Source organism: Carassius auratus, chromosome 46 (genome assembly GCF_003368295.1).
Source record: "Carassius auratus strain Wakin chromosome 46, ASM336829v1, whole genome shotgun sequence".
NCBI classification, from domain to species: Eukaryota; Metazoa; Chordata; class Actinopteri; order Cypriniformes; family Cyprinidae; genus Carassius; species Carassius auratus.
This window is the reverse complement of record NC_039288.1, coordinates 17,424,958-17,439,759: the sequence shown is the minus strand read 5'-3', so window position 1 is coordinate 17,439,759 and position 14,802 is coordinate 17,424,958. Positions and strand designations below refer to the sequence as shown.

General features: G+C 34.3%; 3 protein-coding genes across 3 annotated transcripts; 2 read left to right on the top strand and 1 right to left on the bottom strand.

The window, feature by feature from the left end:
- The first annotated feature begins 85 nt into the window (after nucleotides 1–85).
- Nucleotides 86–863, top strand: LOC113064419 (cytochrome b-c1 complex subunit 9-like). Its single transcript, XM_026235251.1, has 2 exons — nucleotides 86–261; nucleotides 569–863. Exons 1-2 carry the CDS (start codon nucleotides 121–123, stop codon nucleotides 617–619), a joined length of 192 nt encoding a protein of 63 aa, XP_026091036.1. The 5' UTR covers nucleotides 86–120; the 3' UTR covers nucleotides 620–863.
- A 1,483-nt stretch (nucleotides 864–2,346) lies between these two features.
- LOC113064414 (RNA exonuclease 4-like) lies at nucleotides 2,347–6,225 on the top strand. The gene is made up of 8 exons (XM_026235243.1): nucleotides 2,347–2,912; nucleotides 3,021–3,325; nucleotides 4,042–4,194; nucleotides 4,280–4,473; nucleotides 5,180–5,268; nucleotides 5,474–5,548; nucleotides 5,648–5,722; nucleotides 5,850–6,225. The coding sequence occupies exons 1-8, from the start codon at nucleotides 2,703–2,705 to the stop codon at nucleotides 5,985–5,987; spliced, it is 1,239 nt and encodes a 412-aa protein (XP_026091028.1). The 5' UTR covers nucleotides 2,347–2,702; the 3' UTR covers nucleotides 5,988–6,225.
- A 571-nt stretch (nucleotides 6,226–6,796) lies between these two features.
- LOC113064416 (calcium channel flower homolog) lies at nucleotides 6,797–14,370 on the bottom strand. Its single transcript, XM_026235247.1, has 6 exons — nucleotides 14,195–14,370; nucleotides 13,749–13,998; nucleotides 10,638–10,710; nucleotides 10,416–10,541; nucleotides 9,330–9,437; nucleotides 6,797–9,226 (listed from the first exon to the last, which is right to left on the bottom strand). The coding sequence occupies exons 2-6, from the start codon at nucleotides 13,855–13,857 to the stop codon at nucleotides 9,145–9,147; spliced, it is 498 nt and encodes a 165-aa protein (XP_026091032.1). The 5' UTR covers nucleotides 13,858–13,998; nucleotides 14,195–14,370; the 3' UTR covers nucleotides 6,797–9,144.
- Between the last annotated feature and the right edge of the window lie 432 nt (nucleotides 14,371–14,802).

The window sequence follows — 14,802 nt, the reverse complement described above, 5'->3', positions numbered from 1 at the left end:
TCGTAAAAATAAATAAAGAAAAACACAGTAAAAAAATACTTTTAGTATATTATTCGGTCGATGGATTTGATTGACAGCTCATGGCTCCGCCCAATCTCCCGGAAGACTTCGTCAACCATCATGGCGCTCGCGAGAAGTGTCTACAATCTGCTCTTCAGAAGAACATCAACTTTCGCTATAACCATCATGGTGGGAGCTGTGGTCTTCGAGAGGGTGTTTGATCAGGCTGGAGAAGCGATGTTTGACAACATTAATCGAGGGGTAAGATATCTTTCGACTGATTTCGGTAGATTTCCTCATGACCCACCGATAGACTGACCTTGATCAGCCTACTTGCTAACAATAACTAAATATTTATAGGGATGAAAGTATAGGATGTATATATATGGTTATATAAATATATGTAGGTTGTCTTTATAATATAAACAGTTTAATTCCATTACACTGTAATGCTAATTTATTTTTTATCTGGAGTGTCTGTACAATCAGATGTGCCATGCATGTAGTAATGCAATGTGTTTTGCTCACCCTGTGTGCTGTCATTCAGTTGAGTATTTTCTTTTTGTAGAAACTCTGGAAACACATAAAACACAATTATGAACAGAAGGATGAAGAATAATGATGATCTTGTGGAGCGTCCTGTTTCCTGATGTGACCTAGTTGGACAATCCACTGCTTTTACAGTGTGCTACAGCCGCTGTGTTTCATCTTCCAGCCGGATTGTCCTGGGGACATAGACAGAGACTCTTTAAATGTGATGTGTCCGCTTGTCATTGTGCTTTATACCCCATTCTTCACCATTTATAAATGTGTTGCTAACATAATTCTGTCTGAATAAACCCAACGACCCAGAATCGTTGAAATACGGTGGTTCTTTTGTGTGCAATGCAAGAAGAAATTTCAGGCGATGTTTTTTTTTTTTTTTTTTCAAGGTTTAAAACAGAGTACAATTTTAAAATGAATTAATTGAAGTCTTGCATTGATGGAACTGCTATGTATTCTCTTCAAGATCTCAGACCGAAATTTCTGCCTCCATTTCCCAGGCTACCCTAAGATAATCAGAAGATTTAGTAACCTGTGTAGAGAACAGGGAAACTAATTGGGAAACCATATGCACAGAGTCTGGGGCTTGTCGCACTCGATTACAGAAACAATGCTCTTCCTTCTGAATCCTATAGTCAGAAAAAGTCTGATGAGCATAATGTCGAATTTGCAAATAACGAAAAACACTAGAATAAGTAAGACGATATTTACTAAGAAGATGGTCAAAGGAGGAAAAGTGACCATCTTTGTACAAAGTCATTAAATGTGGAAAGATCCTTATTATTCCACGCTTGAAATGCTCTATCATTCAAATGGGAGACTGAAAAAAGGGCAGCGTGCCACCAAGGAATGTCCTTAAAGAGCTATGCACTACTACTTTTTTGTGATATTCTTTAAAGGAACACAAATTGGCTAAAGCAGGGAGAGAACTTTCGTTTACAGAATGAGATTCCATAAGAATCCAGAGTATGTGCCGCATTCTGATCAGAACAAGGAAAGCCATCATTCCAAAACATCAAATCCAGAACTTTTCCTGCCCAAAAATAAAGTTATAAAACTGCCATTGCCAATCCACTCAGCTCTTTCAATTTTTTCTAAACAAGCCTTAGAGATGCGATGTGCCTTATAGCCCCAAATAAAATGATAGAATCTAGGTTTCTAAAGAAAGATTTTGTCAGATAGATTGGTAAATTCTGAAACAAAAATAAAGACCTTCAAAGGGCAAACATTTTTCTAGCATTAACATGGCCAATTAGAAACAATGGCAAGATCCTATATTTTTCAATGGTATATTTTAGGCTCTTTATTGCAGCCATAAAATTAAGCTTAAATATGTCTTTTGGATCTGTGGGAATAACCAAACCTAAAATAAGTAAAATGACCATGAACAATTTTAAAAGGGATGGACAAAAGCCTTTTTGAAGAAATTAACAATGTTTGGACCATAAACCGTCAAGTTCAAAAGGGATAAAATTTCAGGTGATGTTAGATTTTTAGTTATTTCCCGTAAACCACCGCAGATGAGTGAAAATATTTTACTTCTAGTGTTTCTGCTGAAATCACGCTGAAACTTCCAACAGAAATAGGGATATATTTCTCTATTAAAATAAGTACTATATATATATATATATATATATATATATATATATATATATATATATATATATATATATATACCATTCATTTTATGGTATTGCAGGTATGGTTTTCTCTAGACTTTTCCATGGACCACCATCACTAATTTTTGCGCACGATTAAGGGTATCCGTCAGCCCGCTTGAGAAGCCCTGTGTCAAAATACAGAGCGGAACGTTCACGCGCGCACAGTTTGTGCACGGAGCCTATTGACGTAACACACGACCGAGCGTTCCGTCAGCATGCTTGTCTCATGGTGCAGCTGTAGGTAGTTATTTTACAAATATTACTGTTGAATGCTTTTAAAGAAATATATTCTAACAGACTGATAGATATAGATACGTTTTACATATATAAATATTTACTATTTTCCGCGTTAACATGCGTGTCACAGGTCTGTCTTAATGATATAAAGCGTCAAAATAACATGTAAACATTTGGTCAAATTCATGTAATAACAGAAAAAGCTGGACAGCACCTTAGTTTTTCTTATTGTTCATTAGGTTACTTAAATAAAACCTTAGGATGTCTAAAGTTAAACTGAAGAATCACGCTGAAAGTGTTCAAACTAATGGTCAGAAGAAGAAAAATAAACACGATAATGATAAAAAGACGTTTTTCTACGACACAACGACAGTCAGAAATAAGAAGACGAAACCAAAAAGTGTAAAGCCAAGAGTTATGCCCCCCTCAAAAGTTGAAGAGTATTCGTGCAACTGGAAGACGTTACTGCAGGTAAGAGCAGTTATTTACCAAGGTAAAGTCATACTGAACTCCTGTATTATTGATTCTGAATGAGAAATGCATGCTACTTGTTTTAATATTTGGTGTGTGTGTGTGTAGATTCTTGCTTCGAATCCTGAAAAGAAGGATGAAGACACAAAACAGGCAAAAACCACAAACACTAAAGGAAAGCAGCATCAGAAGACACCGTCAGTTTCCAAAGACTCTCATAAACCAGATAAACCCTTCAAAAAACCTGCTTCCGAGACGTCTGGAAGAGCAGAAAAAGATGGATTCCAACAGAATGGAAAAGACTCCACCGGACACAAACAATTCAAAGCAGAGAAGAGGAAAAGAAAGGAGGAAAAAGAGAAACCGATGAACAAAAAGAAGAAAGTTGAGGAGGTGGAAATGAAAACCGCAGAGTATGTGTGTGTTTTAGTGCTGCTTCGTTTCATATGACTGTCCTGTGGAAGCTTGTTTAAAAAAATATATATTTAAGTTCATATCTTACAACTCTCTTAAAAAAAAAAAAAAAAAAAAAAATCAGAATTGGGAGTTATGAACTCTCAACTGCAAAAAAAAAAAAAAAGTCAGAATTGTGAGATGGAAAAAAATTGCAATTAAGTTCGAATTCAGAATTCATAGAAGTAAGCCAAAAATGCAACATGAGTTTTGAGGTGAAAAAAGGTCTGAATCGCAAAATATGTACTCAAGATTCTGAGATAGGAAAAAAGTAATAATTGTGAGACATAAACTGGTCGTAACATAAACATTGTATAATTTTTAAACTCCTAAACTTGATCATCATTGTATAATGGATTCTCATGCTAAAATCAAAATTTCATGTTGTATTTTTTTTCATAAATATAAACTGTGAAACAGTAATATTATAAACGTATAAAATATTATTTGGAATTTTTCTTACATTTTCTTCTTACTATAGTACTGTTGTTTAAGCTTTATTTGAGTTCCTTCAAATTCAGCTTTTAAAAAGTCAAAATTGTGGAGTGTAAGCTCAAAATATGCAAAAAGTCAAAATTAGAAGTTATGAAGAATAAAGTCTGAAACGTTTGATTTAGAGTTAAATAGCGGAAACAAGCTTCTATAATGTCTTCTTTTAACACACGTTTGGTCTTAGGCCTGATATCTGGTTCGATGATGTGGACCCGGATGACATCGAGGCTGCGGTGGGGCCCGAGGCTGCAGATATCGTACGGAAGCGCAGCGGGGTGCTGAAGTCCAGTGCAGAAGTCACAGAAAGCGCGCTGGTGAAAGAGCACGCGTTTGAGGGGTGAGACACCTGCAGCTCTCTGGATACTCAGTCAGCGCTTTTGAAGGATGTCCACTAATGGCTCTTGTCGTGATGGTGATTTCAGATTGACCCGGGCTGTTGCTATGGACTGTGAGATGGTGGGCGTCGGGTGTGATGGCGAGGACAGCATTCTAGCACGAGTCTCCATCGTCAACCACTTTGGGAAGTGCATCTATGATAAATACGTCAAACCCACGGAAAAGGTTACGGACTACCGGACGGATGTCAGCGGCATCAGACCGGCGGACATCAAAAACGGTCAGGACCCCTCATAGCAGAAACGATATGATTGATTTTCTGTATTGCATTTGGAAAATACAGTATATTTGATGAAATAGTTGTTTGCATGGATTAAGAATGGAGTAAGAAAGTATTTTCTCAGAATTCTGAAATTTCTGACACAATTTTGTCTATTTTATGTCATTTAGAATTTGCAGTGAATATAAAAATTTCTTGCATTTTTTTAATATGGAATCGCAGGTTTATAACACAATTCTATTTCTCACAAATCTGAATTTATTTAACATCTTGCAATTCTGACTTTTTTTCTCTCAGAATCGTGTGTTTATAACACAATTCTCACAATTTTGACTTAACATCCCAGTTCTGGCTTTTTCCACAGTGTCAGGTTAATAACACAATTCTGACTATTTCTCACAATTCAAATTTTATTTCTCTCAATTTTAGTTAATTTTAGTTTTTCTCAAATTATGTGTTGGACAAAATTCTGAATGTACGTTTTCACAAATTTATATGTTAATATTTCTGTTGAAATATGCATTTTGTGATGCAAATGATGAAATTAGTTAAGCCTTAAACTCAAAATTCTGAGAAAATGACAGATTGTGAGAGAGAAATTCACAATTGTGAGATTAATAAGTCATGATTACCTTTTGAATGTTTTATTCTGTGGTAGAAACCGGTGTGTTTGAGACGATTTATTGTTCTTCATGTGATTTGACAGGTGAGGACATCAAGACAGTCCAGAAAGAAGTGGCTCAGATTCTGGAAGGAAGAATATTAGTGGGACACGCCATTCACAATGATTTAAAGGTACAGTACACACAAAAAAAGGCCATTATCATGCTCGTATTGTTCTAAACCTGTATGCTTTTCTGTGGAAAAACAAACACAAGAAAAGCGCCAAACCGAGCTCTATAACAGCAGATGGGATTGGAATGGCATGAGAGCGAGTAATGATAAGATAATACTTTACCTGATGTCCGCTTCATTTTAAACATCTATGTCTTGTTCATAGATTTTGCTGCTGGATCATCCCAAGAAGATGATCAGAGACACACAGAAATACAAACCATTTAGGCAGAGAGTAAAGGTATTACGGGGAATTTGATAAACATTATTAATAAGAAAATATGCAGTCAGTGAATTAAAGTCATCTTAATTGCCAATGTCCTCTTGTCGTCTTCCTCAGAGCGCACGTCCTGCACTGCGGGTTTTATGCAAAGAGATTCTCAATGTTAAAGTCCAGCAGGGTGAACATTCATCTGTAAGTCTCTCATCAACATCCAAGACAAATGAAACGCTCTTCTTTGATCGATTGAGTTAAAAAAGATCTATACTTTAATATCGTTGCTGTCTCATTTGATCAGTTTAATGTTGTGTGTGTCTCATAGGTTCAGGACGCACAGGCCACTATGAGGTTGTACACTCTGGTGAAGAAGCAGTGGGAGGCGGAGCTTAAAGCAGCCCGGGGGGGTACATTTCAGAAGAGCCCCCGAAAACCCAAAGCTTCTAAAAACCAGAGCAAATAAACTCTGATCAGCCAGTAAAAACTCATCACAACTCTTCAGACTGAAACTGAACACGGATCTGAGCGGGGAACTACTTTACTGACATGCTTTGTTCTGGAGCAATACCTTCTGATGATGATGAACTGTGTTTAATACTCCTTTCTGAATGTCTCTCAGTTTGTAACAAGTCCCAGCTTCTGTTATTTGATGGAGGAGACCATCAAACCGTTCAGAATATCAATAAATAAGTGTAACTGTATTATTGAGCCCTTTTTATATCAAGTAATTTAAATGTCCATTTCCCATCCTGTTCAAAATTACATGACATAATTATTATATCTGGAGACTTTCCATTCCTTTCAGTCTGAACTGCTATTAAAGTCTCCATACTTGATGGCACAATGTGTTGATTTATTTTCTCTTAATAACTATACAAAAAAATTAAAATCCCCCTAAAAGTACATTTTATCCATTATAACTAATCTGATTCATGAATATTCAAATTAGCCACGCCCCCAGCAACTCAAGGGTCATTATTTATGTTGTCAAACAGCTGAAAATGTTTTGCTAATCTTACACAAACCATGTTCTTGTGATATGCTAAGGATATGAAAAGCCCCACCCTGCTATTTGGCTCGCAGAAATGGTGGTGATTTATGAATTTGAATATTTTGTCTTTAAGCATATTAAAATTGCCAGATCACAGACATGATCAAACAATGTTAAAAACTTAGGGTTTTTTTTTAACCACAGGGTTTTTGAACGTAATAGATAAATCATAGTTTAGATTAGAAACTGTTACATAGAAACAGAACAAGCATGCAAGGAGGTCAGAGACAAATGTCTTTATTTAGCTCATGGAAAAACAGAAAAAAATAATGCTTTTTACACATCGCAAAGTCGGTTAGTTACATGTGACTGATCCAACACAAATACACAGAGGGAAAAGATCACTGCTAAACAGCTAATGACAATCAAGTTTAGGTTGTGCCGAAAAACTTCAAACCTTTTTTCAGCCAGTGATGTTGTGTTTGTGAGATACAGAGGTGTTTAGTAATGTTTTCACATTTAGGAGATGACAGAACTAGAGTTTCAGCTTTGCTTCCAAAAGTTAAAGATAAATAAGTTAATTCTGCAACACGTCTGTGTGGACGAGAGATTTGAGCTGGTTTGTGTGCTGGTGAAGTATTGATTCAAATAGTTTACAAGCTTCAGATGTGTTACTGGAAATCATTTTACCAGCTGAACATTTCATGCAAGGTTTTGTCTTACACTTTAAAAAATTGTGAAAAGTTTAGTGAAAGTATTTCATAAAAGCATGTGAGCATCTAAAAGGATGAATCTCACAAATATGCTCAGATCACATTTATGTGGAAACCTGATTCTGCCATGAGACTTTTTTTCTTACAATTTAGATTTTTTTTTTTTTTAATTCGGATTAATTTTTTTGCCATTTGTTAATCAGATTTTTTTTTTTACCTGCAATAAAAGTACTTCTCACAATTTTTTCCCCCCACAGAATACAAATTTTTAAAGGTAATTGTGACTTTTTAATATTAATATTTAATATTTCATAAGTGTATCTTTTTCTCATTGTTACAAGTTTATACCTTGCAATTCTTACATTTCTGATTAAAAAAACTAAAATAAAGAAATAAATGCTATTACCCTTTTTATCTTTTCATTTAGTAGTGGAAATAGGTTTCACCCTAAAACCAAAAAAAACTATAATGTTTATTTTACACTTTGAAAATGCATTTGATGTCTGCATTGCAACGTAATGACAATTAAGCAAATCATTTTAACATTCCAACCATGATTTATTTAAATTCTAAGTTTTATTCTTGCAGTACAATTGTTGTATTTAAACTGAAATAAATGTGCTTAATTGTCATGAAAAAAAAGCCTTGTGGTTGAAATATGATCCAGACGTACTTGACAGAGTTCATGAAATTCTCCCTTACAGACAAAAGCCAGTAACAGTGTAAACACTAAGGTAAGAACATGACCTCTGACCTCCACGTTATAGTTCTTTTATCTTGTAGTTTGTACCGTTGGCTTTCATACCATCGCTCAGTGCTGAGACTGGCTCAGAAAGATACAGAAACAAACATCACGTCACTTTCATTCCAGAAAAAAGAAGCCCTTCTTCAGTGCAGCAAGAGACGCATGGCTTTAGAGGAAAGATCGAAACACACACACACAGGTTCCTGGAGATGGAACGTAATGTTAAATCACTTGAAATGCACTTCATCATTCAGTAAAACACTCACACGAGCTTCTAAACAGACTTCAATCAGGGCAGCGTCAGATTTCCTTTCTGACAGGAGTGAAAACGAGGCTGTGAGGGACTGATTTTACTGCTCTTTAGCAACGAATCGATTGTTCAGCTGATGATACGTCTTTGCACATAAACGTTCATGATCTAGAACTTTTATACAGTGCTTGCTGTTGTAAAGAGTGTAAAAGTCTGTCCCTCACAGCCTCGTTTTCATCCATTAAAATTTAATATGGCGTCCAACCTGATTAACGAGCGTAGATCAGACTCTCAAATAACAAACAAAGGAAGTGACTGCGAGATTTTAAAATGACATTCCACCGTTTCTTATGAACACCAAACATGCTGCAGCAAAGGATTCTGGGTAAAGGCCTGTTAGAGGTACAAATAGACGCACAAACACACTTAGTTTTGCTCCCTGCAGAGGTCCTGGAATCAATTAAACACGTTTTGTTAACATGCCTACACATTAAAATACAAATAGGTTTGTTCTTTTACAAGATTTACCAGTCACAAATGTTTTTGGAACTAAGAATTCTGGGAGAAATCCCAATGGCCAAAAATTCCAATCCCCTGCGCAGAGTCGCTGAAGTTAATTTTTGCACTCCAGCTTTGGGTTTTGTAAACCTAAAATACATCAGTTTTTTATAAAGAAGGATGAAAATAAAATAAATACTTGAAACAAATGTGCGTGAGAGCACAGCTGAAACAATTCCCTTAAAACCCATTTTATTAAATAAATCCCACACTAACAACCAGAGAGCTGCTTTGTGCTGACTGACTCACGCTGTCAGAGGTCAAAGGTTAGCTTAAATACATCCCAACAAACAGGTGACAGGTGAATCGTCTAGTTACGTGAAGGGAAAGAGAGGGAAAGAACGGAACGGAGGTAGAGGAGCTTCACGGCAATGAAGCGTCTGTCGGTCTCTCTTCGTCGCCCTGTTTTTGATGCTGCAACCGGGCGTAGCTCACCGCGTCACCTCTGAAACACAGAAAGAGCACAAACCTCCATCAGTTCGTCAGTAATGGCAAAATGTAAAAGCTTGCTTTTTTCTGTGAGCAAGTAAATGCAAAAAGGCCCTCACTTCTTTCCCAGTGATGCGAGTCCGTACAGCACTCCTGTAGAAAATGCGATGGCGTTCCCAAACAGAGTTGTGATGGAAAAACTCAGAAAGACGGGAAACAGCGCCATCCTGAGGGGACAGAGAGATATCAGCGTTAATTCTGATCCAAGAGATAAAAACACATTACAATAAATAATACACTACTGTTTTGAGGTTTGGGGATGTGTTTATTTTTATTAGGAAATTATTATTTTATTAAGGCCGCGTTAAATTTATCAGAAATTACGGTAAAGATATTTATGACGTTACAAAACCGTTTCCACAAAAATATACAAAGCAGCACAACTGATTCCAACATTGATAATAATAATCAGAAATGTTTCTTGAGCAGCAAATCAGCATATTATGATTTCTGAAGATCATGTGACACTGAAAACTGGAGGAATGATGCTGAAAATTCAGCTTTGATCACAGGAATAAATGACATTTTATAATATACTCAAATAGAAAAGAGTTATTTTAAATTGTAACAATATTTCACAGTATTGCTTTGAAGTGTATATTATAGTTAATATCAAATGTTTGTTATAGTTCATATCATGTTTGTTCATAATGCATTAAATATTGTTAGGTTATGCATCTTATAAAAGGTAAAAATGTATTTGTAGGCTATAAACAGAAATGTAATGTATTAGTATTGTTCACTGGGGTCTAGAGGATCAGTGGAAACGTTTACAGAAAAACTGTGTATTAATGTAAACAGATTTAAATAAATAAAGTTCTACAATGAGTAGAAAAACAACAATGCAGCTTCATAGAAACTTAAGAGAAACTAATGTAATCGAGAATATTTATTAATCATTGATTAAAGATTGATAAAACGTTACACTAACATTTACTGACGTCATTAAAAGATAAAGCTTTTATTTGATAATTTTACACAGTTACACCTGTTGTGTACAGATTTCTCCTAGAAGACAAACACGGTTCAGTGGACGCTTTAGCTTTCAGAGCTGCTGTGTGTCCTCTGGATGAAGACCACTTCTTGTTTCACAGTAAATCTGTATTAGTTAGTCAATAGCATTGTCTTCATTGAGCTGCACTCACCCGCAGTAAAACAGTGCTTTCTGCCAGGGCTTCAGACGGTCCGCACGCGCCGCAATGGCATTCGCAAACTCAACGAACTGACAGCAGAAGGGCACCTCACACAGGAACAACACAAACGCTGTCAACCTGAGGGAAGGAAAGAGACAGATAGTTCACCTTCTGAATGTCTTGGATACTACATTAAAAAACACTGAATGAATGAACTGAAACGTAATTTCTTACACCATCCAAACTCCAGCCGCGATGTTTAACGGATTCACCGTCACGCAGTTCCAGATGCCCATTGATGCACATGCTACAAAAAAGACCGAAATGTGTTATGTTTTTGAGAATAACATCTATATTTGTCATCGAAACAATAAAAACATTGTTTGGTGGGATAACAAAATGGGTTTGATAACCTCAAAATGACCAAATATTTCCTCATATAGCCCATGATTTCCCAAGCTAATAATGAATAAAATAATAATAAAATAAAAATTTATATAATATTAATATTATATAATATTATATAATATTAATATAAAAATATCACTTGATTTAAAATTAAAATAAAATACAAATATTTTGAAATAAACACAATCAATCCAACGTTTACTAAAAAGATTAAATATATTATACAAATAATTTTATTAGTTTACTTTCATATAATGTGACCATTAATCAATATCATCAATATCAGAGAACTATGTATATGCAATTGTGTTGTACAATTATTGAAATATTAACTAAAAAAAATATAATAAATAAATATATATATTTATTCATTAGATATATGATTAAACACTTCCAATACAGTGGTCAGGATCAACCTTCACATCCTGTTTTATGCTAAAGATTAATCTGCGGGTTGTAATGGAGGTTTCAGATCGAGACCTGAGCATGTAGGTTTATCTTATGTCTGCTTCAGGAACTTGTTATACTTGTTGTTTAGAAACAGAACAATCAGAAACCCACAGGAGAGAGCAGCTGGATGACTGGAAGGAATGCAAGCGTTTGTTAGGTTTGATGAGCAGCTGCTTCTGTCATCTGTGTCTCAGCAAATGTAGACGAGAACAGAGAGCTATTGATGCCAGCTGACACACACACACACACACAGATTACTGCTGGTACAACAGTGTGTGTGTGTTCAGATCTAGTGTTAGCACAATCTTTGTGTCTAATGAATAATACCGAACAGAAGTGATTAAGTGTATCCCCCTGCAGCTAAATCACTCAATATCAGAACACAGTCAGAGACAGACAGGATGTGTTTCCACTGGAGAAGCGGTTTAAACTGGGGTCTGTACAAATGATTTCATTTGTTATTTATAAATATTTAAGAATTAGAAATAAAATTAGAATAAATATTGGATTCATACATATACACATACACATATACATATACATACATATATATACATATATATATATATATATATATATATATATATATATATATATATATATATATATATATATATACACATACATATATTGATCCATAAAAAATTAAACACACACACATACATATATATATATATATATATATATATATATATATATATATATATATATATATATAAAATAGTATTTTCATGGATCAATCTAACAGTACTATAGACCTATATATATATATATATATCAAAAATGTATTTTAATCTTATTTCTAGTAATACAAACAAATAATAAAAATATGTTTTAAATACAAAAAAAATATTAACATAAATATTTAAATAAATAATAAATCTAAAAGTACTATAATGAGTAGAAAAAACTATGTAAAATACGTAAAATAACGAGAAAAAAACTAAAACTCAGAAACGTAACTAGAAATTTTGCAAATAATATTTTTCATATATATTTATAGTATTTATTTTTCACAGAATAAATGAGAAACTAAATAGATGGCTGTTAAAAGGTAGGATGGAGTTCGTATTTGAGGGTCTAAAGCCCCTAAAGGATTGAAAACCCCCGCACTAGAAAGAGAGAGAGCGTGTTATTCATAACATATGTTGACTCTAACAAAAGACAAAACAGAACAAAAAGGATGAGAAAGAAAAGAGCAGAAGAAGAGAAAGTTGCAGTTGCTATGACACCTGTGTTACCATGACAGTGTCTGCAAAAAGAGCTCACACAATCCACTCCAGCATCTGAGTTTATCTCATCATATTTATCTCAACACGATGGATTAAATGGGCTTTAAATCACTATATGTGATCTGCACTTTAATACATAATACTGAATTATATTCATATACCAATACATCTGCATGGTACCCCAAGAATAATACGGTATAACCCTGGAAACATAACTGTGGTACTTATTTGTAAGTGTTGATTCTCCATGACAGAATTTCTATGTGTTTTCTATGAGAGTCACTGTCTGAAGATGATTGATTGATTGATTGATTAGACATGTGTTTGTTGAAAGCAATCATCTGATCAAATGTATTGATTAACAGAGTGAGTCAAAATGATAAGCATATGCTGGTCTATATGATATTGGGATTGATAATAATCAGTAATATGGTAATATGCTAATTAATAAATAAATATCCATGCTTGAGTAAAATAAACAAATAGATCAAAATAAAAATGAAATGTATTTTGATTTAAATAAATGAGTGGGAGTAAATTCAATTCATAGATTAAAATTAATGTATATACTGATTAAAAGAAATAAGGTTCAAATAAAATAATATAAAAATTAAAATAATATACAATTTCATCAAAATAATTAAACAGATAAAAAAAAAATTATATGAATTTTTTATTAAAATAAATAGATTAAAAAAATATATAATTTTATTTAAATAAATAAATACTACATTTAACAGTTCAGCACTATAGCGAGTAGAAAAATGTAATTAATGTAACAACATAACTGATTTTATATAAGTCGCTTTGGATAAAAGCGTCTGCTAAATGCATAAATTATTATTATGAATTATTATATATGTGTGTATTTATGTATGTATGTATAATAATTTGAATAATGTTTAACAAATATTTATAATCATTTTTCACAATATAAATTTAATCTTGCCTTTTAAATTGGGGTCCCTCACACATAGTAGATCATATTTAAAGGTCCTTGCATCTGAAAAATGTAAAACCACTGTTGTACTCTAAGGAAGTGATTTCACTATCTTAACATGATCTTTGGTTATTTTGATATGCTATAGTCAAGGATGTGAAAACACTAGAAGTCCAGCACATGTCATGTGACTGTGTTGTTGGTTGTAAGACAGTATCCTTGTTGGAAAGGTTTCAAATACCATCACACACGGACACACCTGTCTATTCTGCATTGTACAGCCATATGGCCACAATCACGTGTGATGATACTCACATATGCCTCCCAAGACACCGGCCAGTTTGCAGATCCAGCGGTACCACCAGGACATGCCATCGTCATCTGTGACAGTTTTAGTTGGAGCTGCCGCTTCCTCCGAGCTCATTTTCCACCGTTAAATTATTCAGACTCCCGGTGTCTAACTTATAACTCACCGGCAGCTGCAGTACCAGCGGCGGCCTGAGGGAGTCGCTTTTTCCCCGACGAGAACAATGGCTTGAAAGTATATAGCCGATTGTAATGTGTGCTGAATAAACAAATTGCGTAATAAAGTTATCAAACAATCGGCATTCCAAAATATAACTGAAAATAAAGTATATTTTAAAATCATCCTAGTTAAAAAATAATAATTCTGAAAGGACACTGTTGTAGCGTTATTTATCTGGTCTCATTATGGTGTTACAGAGGCAGAAGGCAGCAACACATCAGAATATAATCCAAACCTCTCAGAATCGCTGTCGAATTTCGTCTTCGAGTCAAATCGGGCCGCTGAATCGGTGTCCTCAAGAGTGAAATAATCTTCTGGGTAATGTCACTTTAATTTAGTAGAGCCCTTGCTCCTGTTGTCTTGGAGGTTCCCTTGTCTGCGTTGCATTGTGGGTGGAGCCAATAATGCGTCACTACGCACACGGAGCGTCAGACGCATCAAACGCAAGTTTACGCACTTAAGAGTGTTTGTCAGCACAGCTTTTGATACAGTTTTAATACAGTCTTATAATACCTTTAATACCTCCTACTACTCCTGCTGCTACTATTACTAATTATTATTATTATTAGATTGAAAAATATATTAAAGGTGTATGGTAAACACTACTACTACAAGATTATGAGATCGAGTCACAACCAAACTTTTAAAGAAAGGGGGAAAACATACCCATATCTACCCATCCTGTTGTATAATGTTATTGTTTTCTTATTAATAAAGATGTTAAGATAAAGAAATGTTAAATTAAAATAAATAAATATGAATTTTGATTTAAATACATAATTATTGTGTTCTATTTTGTTGTATAATGCCATCGTTTTCTGATTCATTAAAAATATAATATAA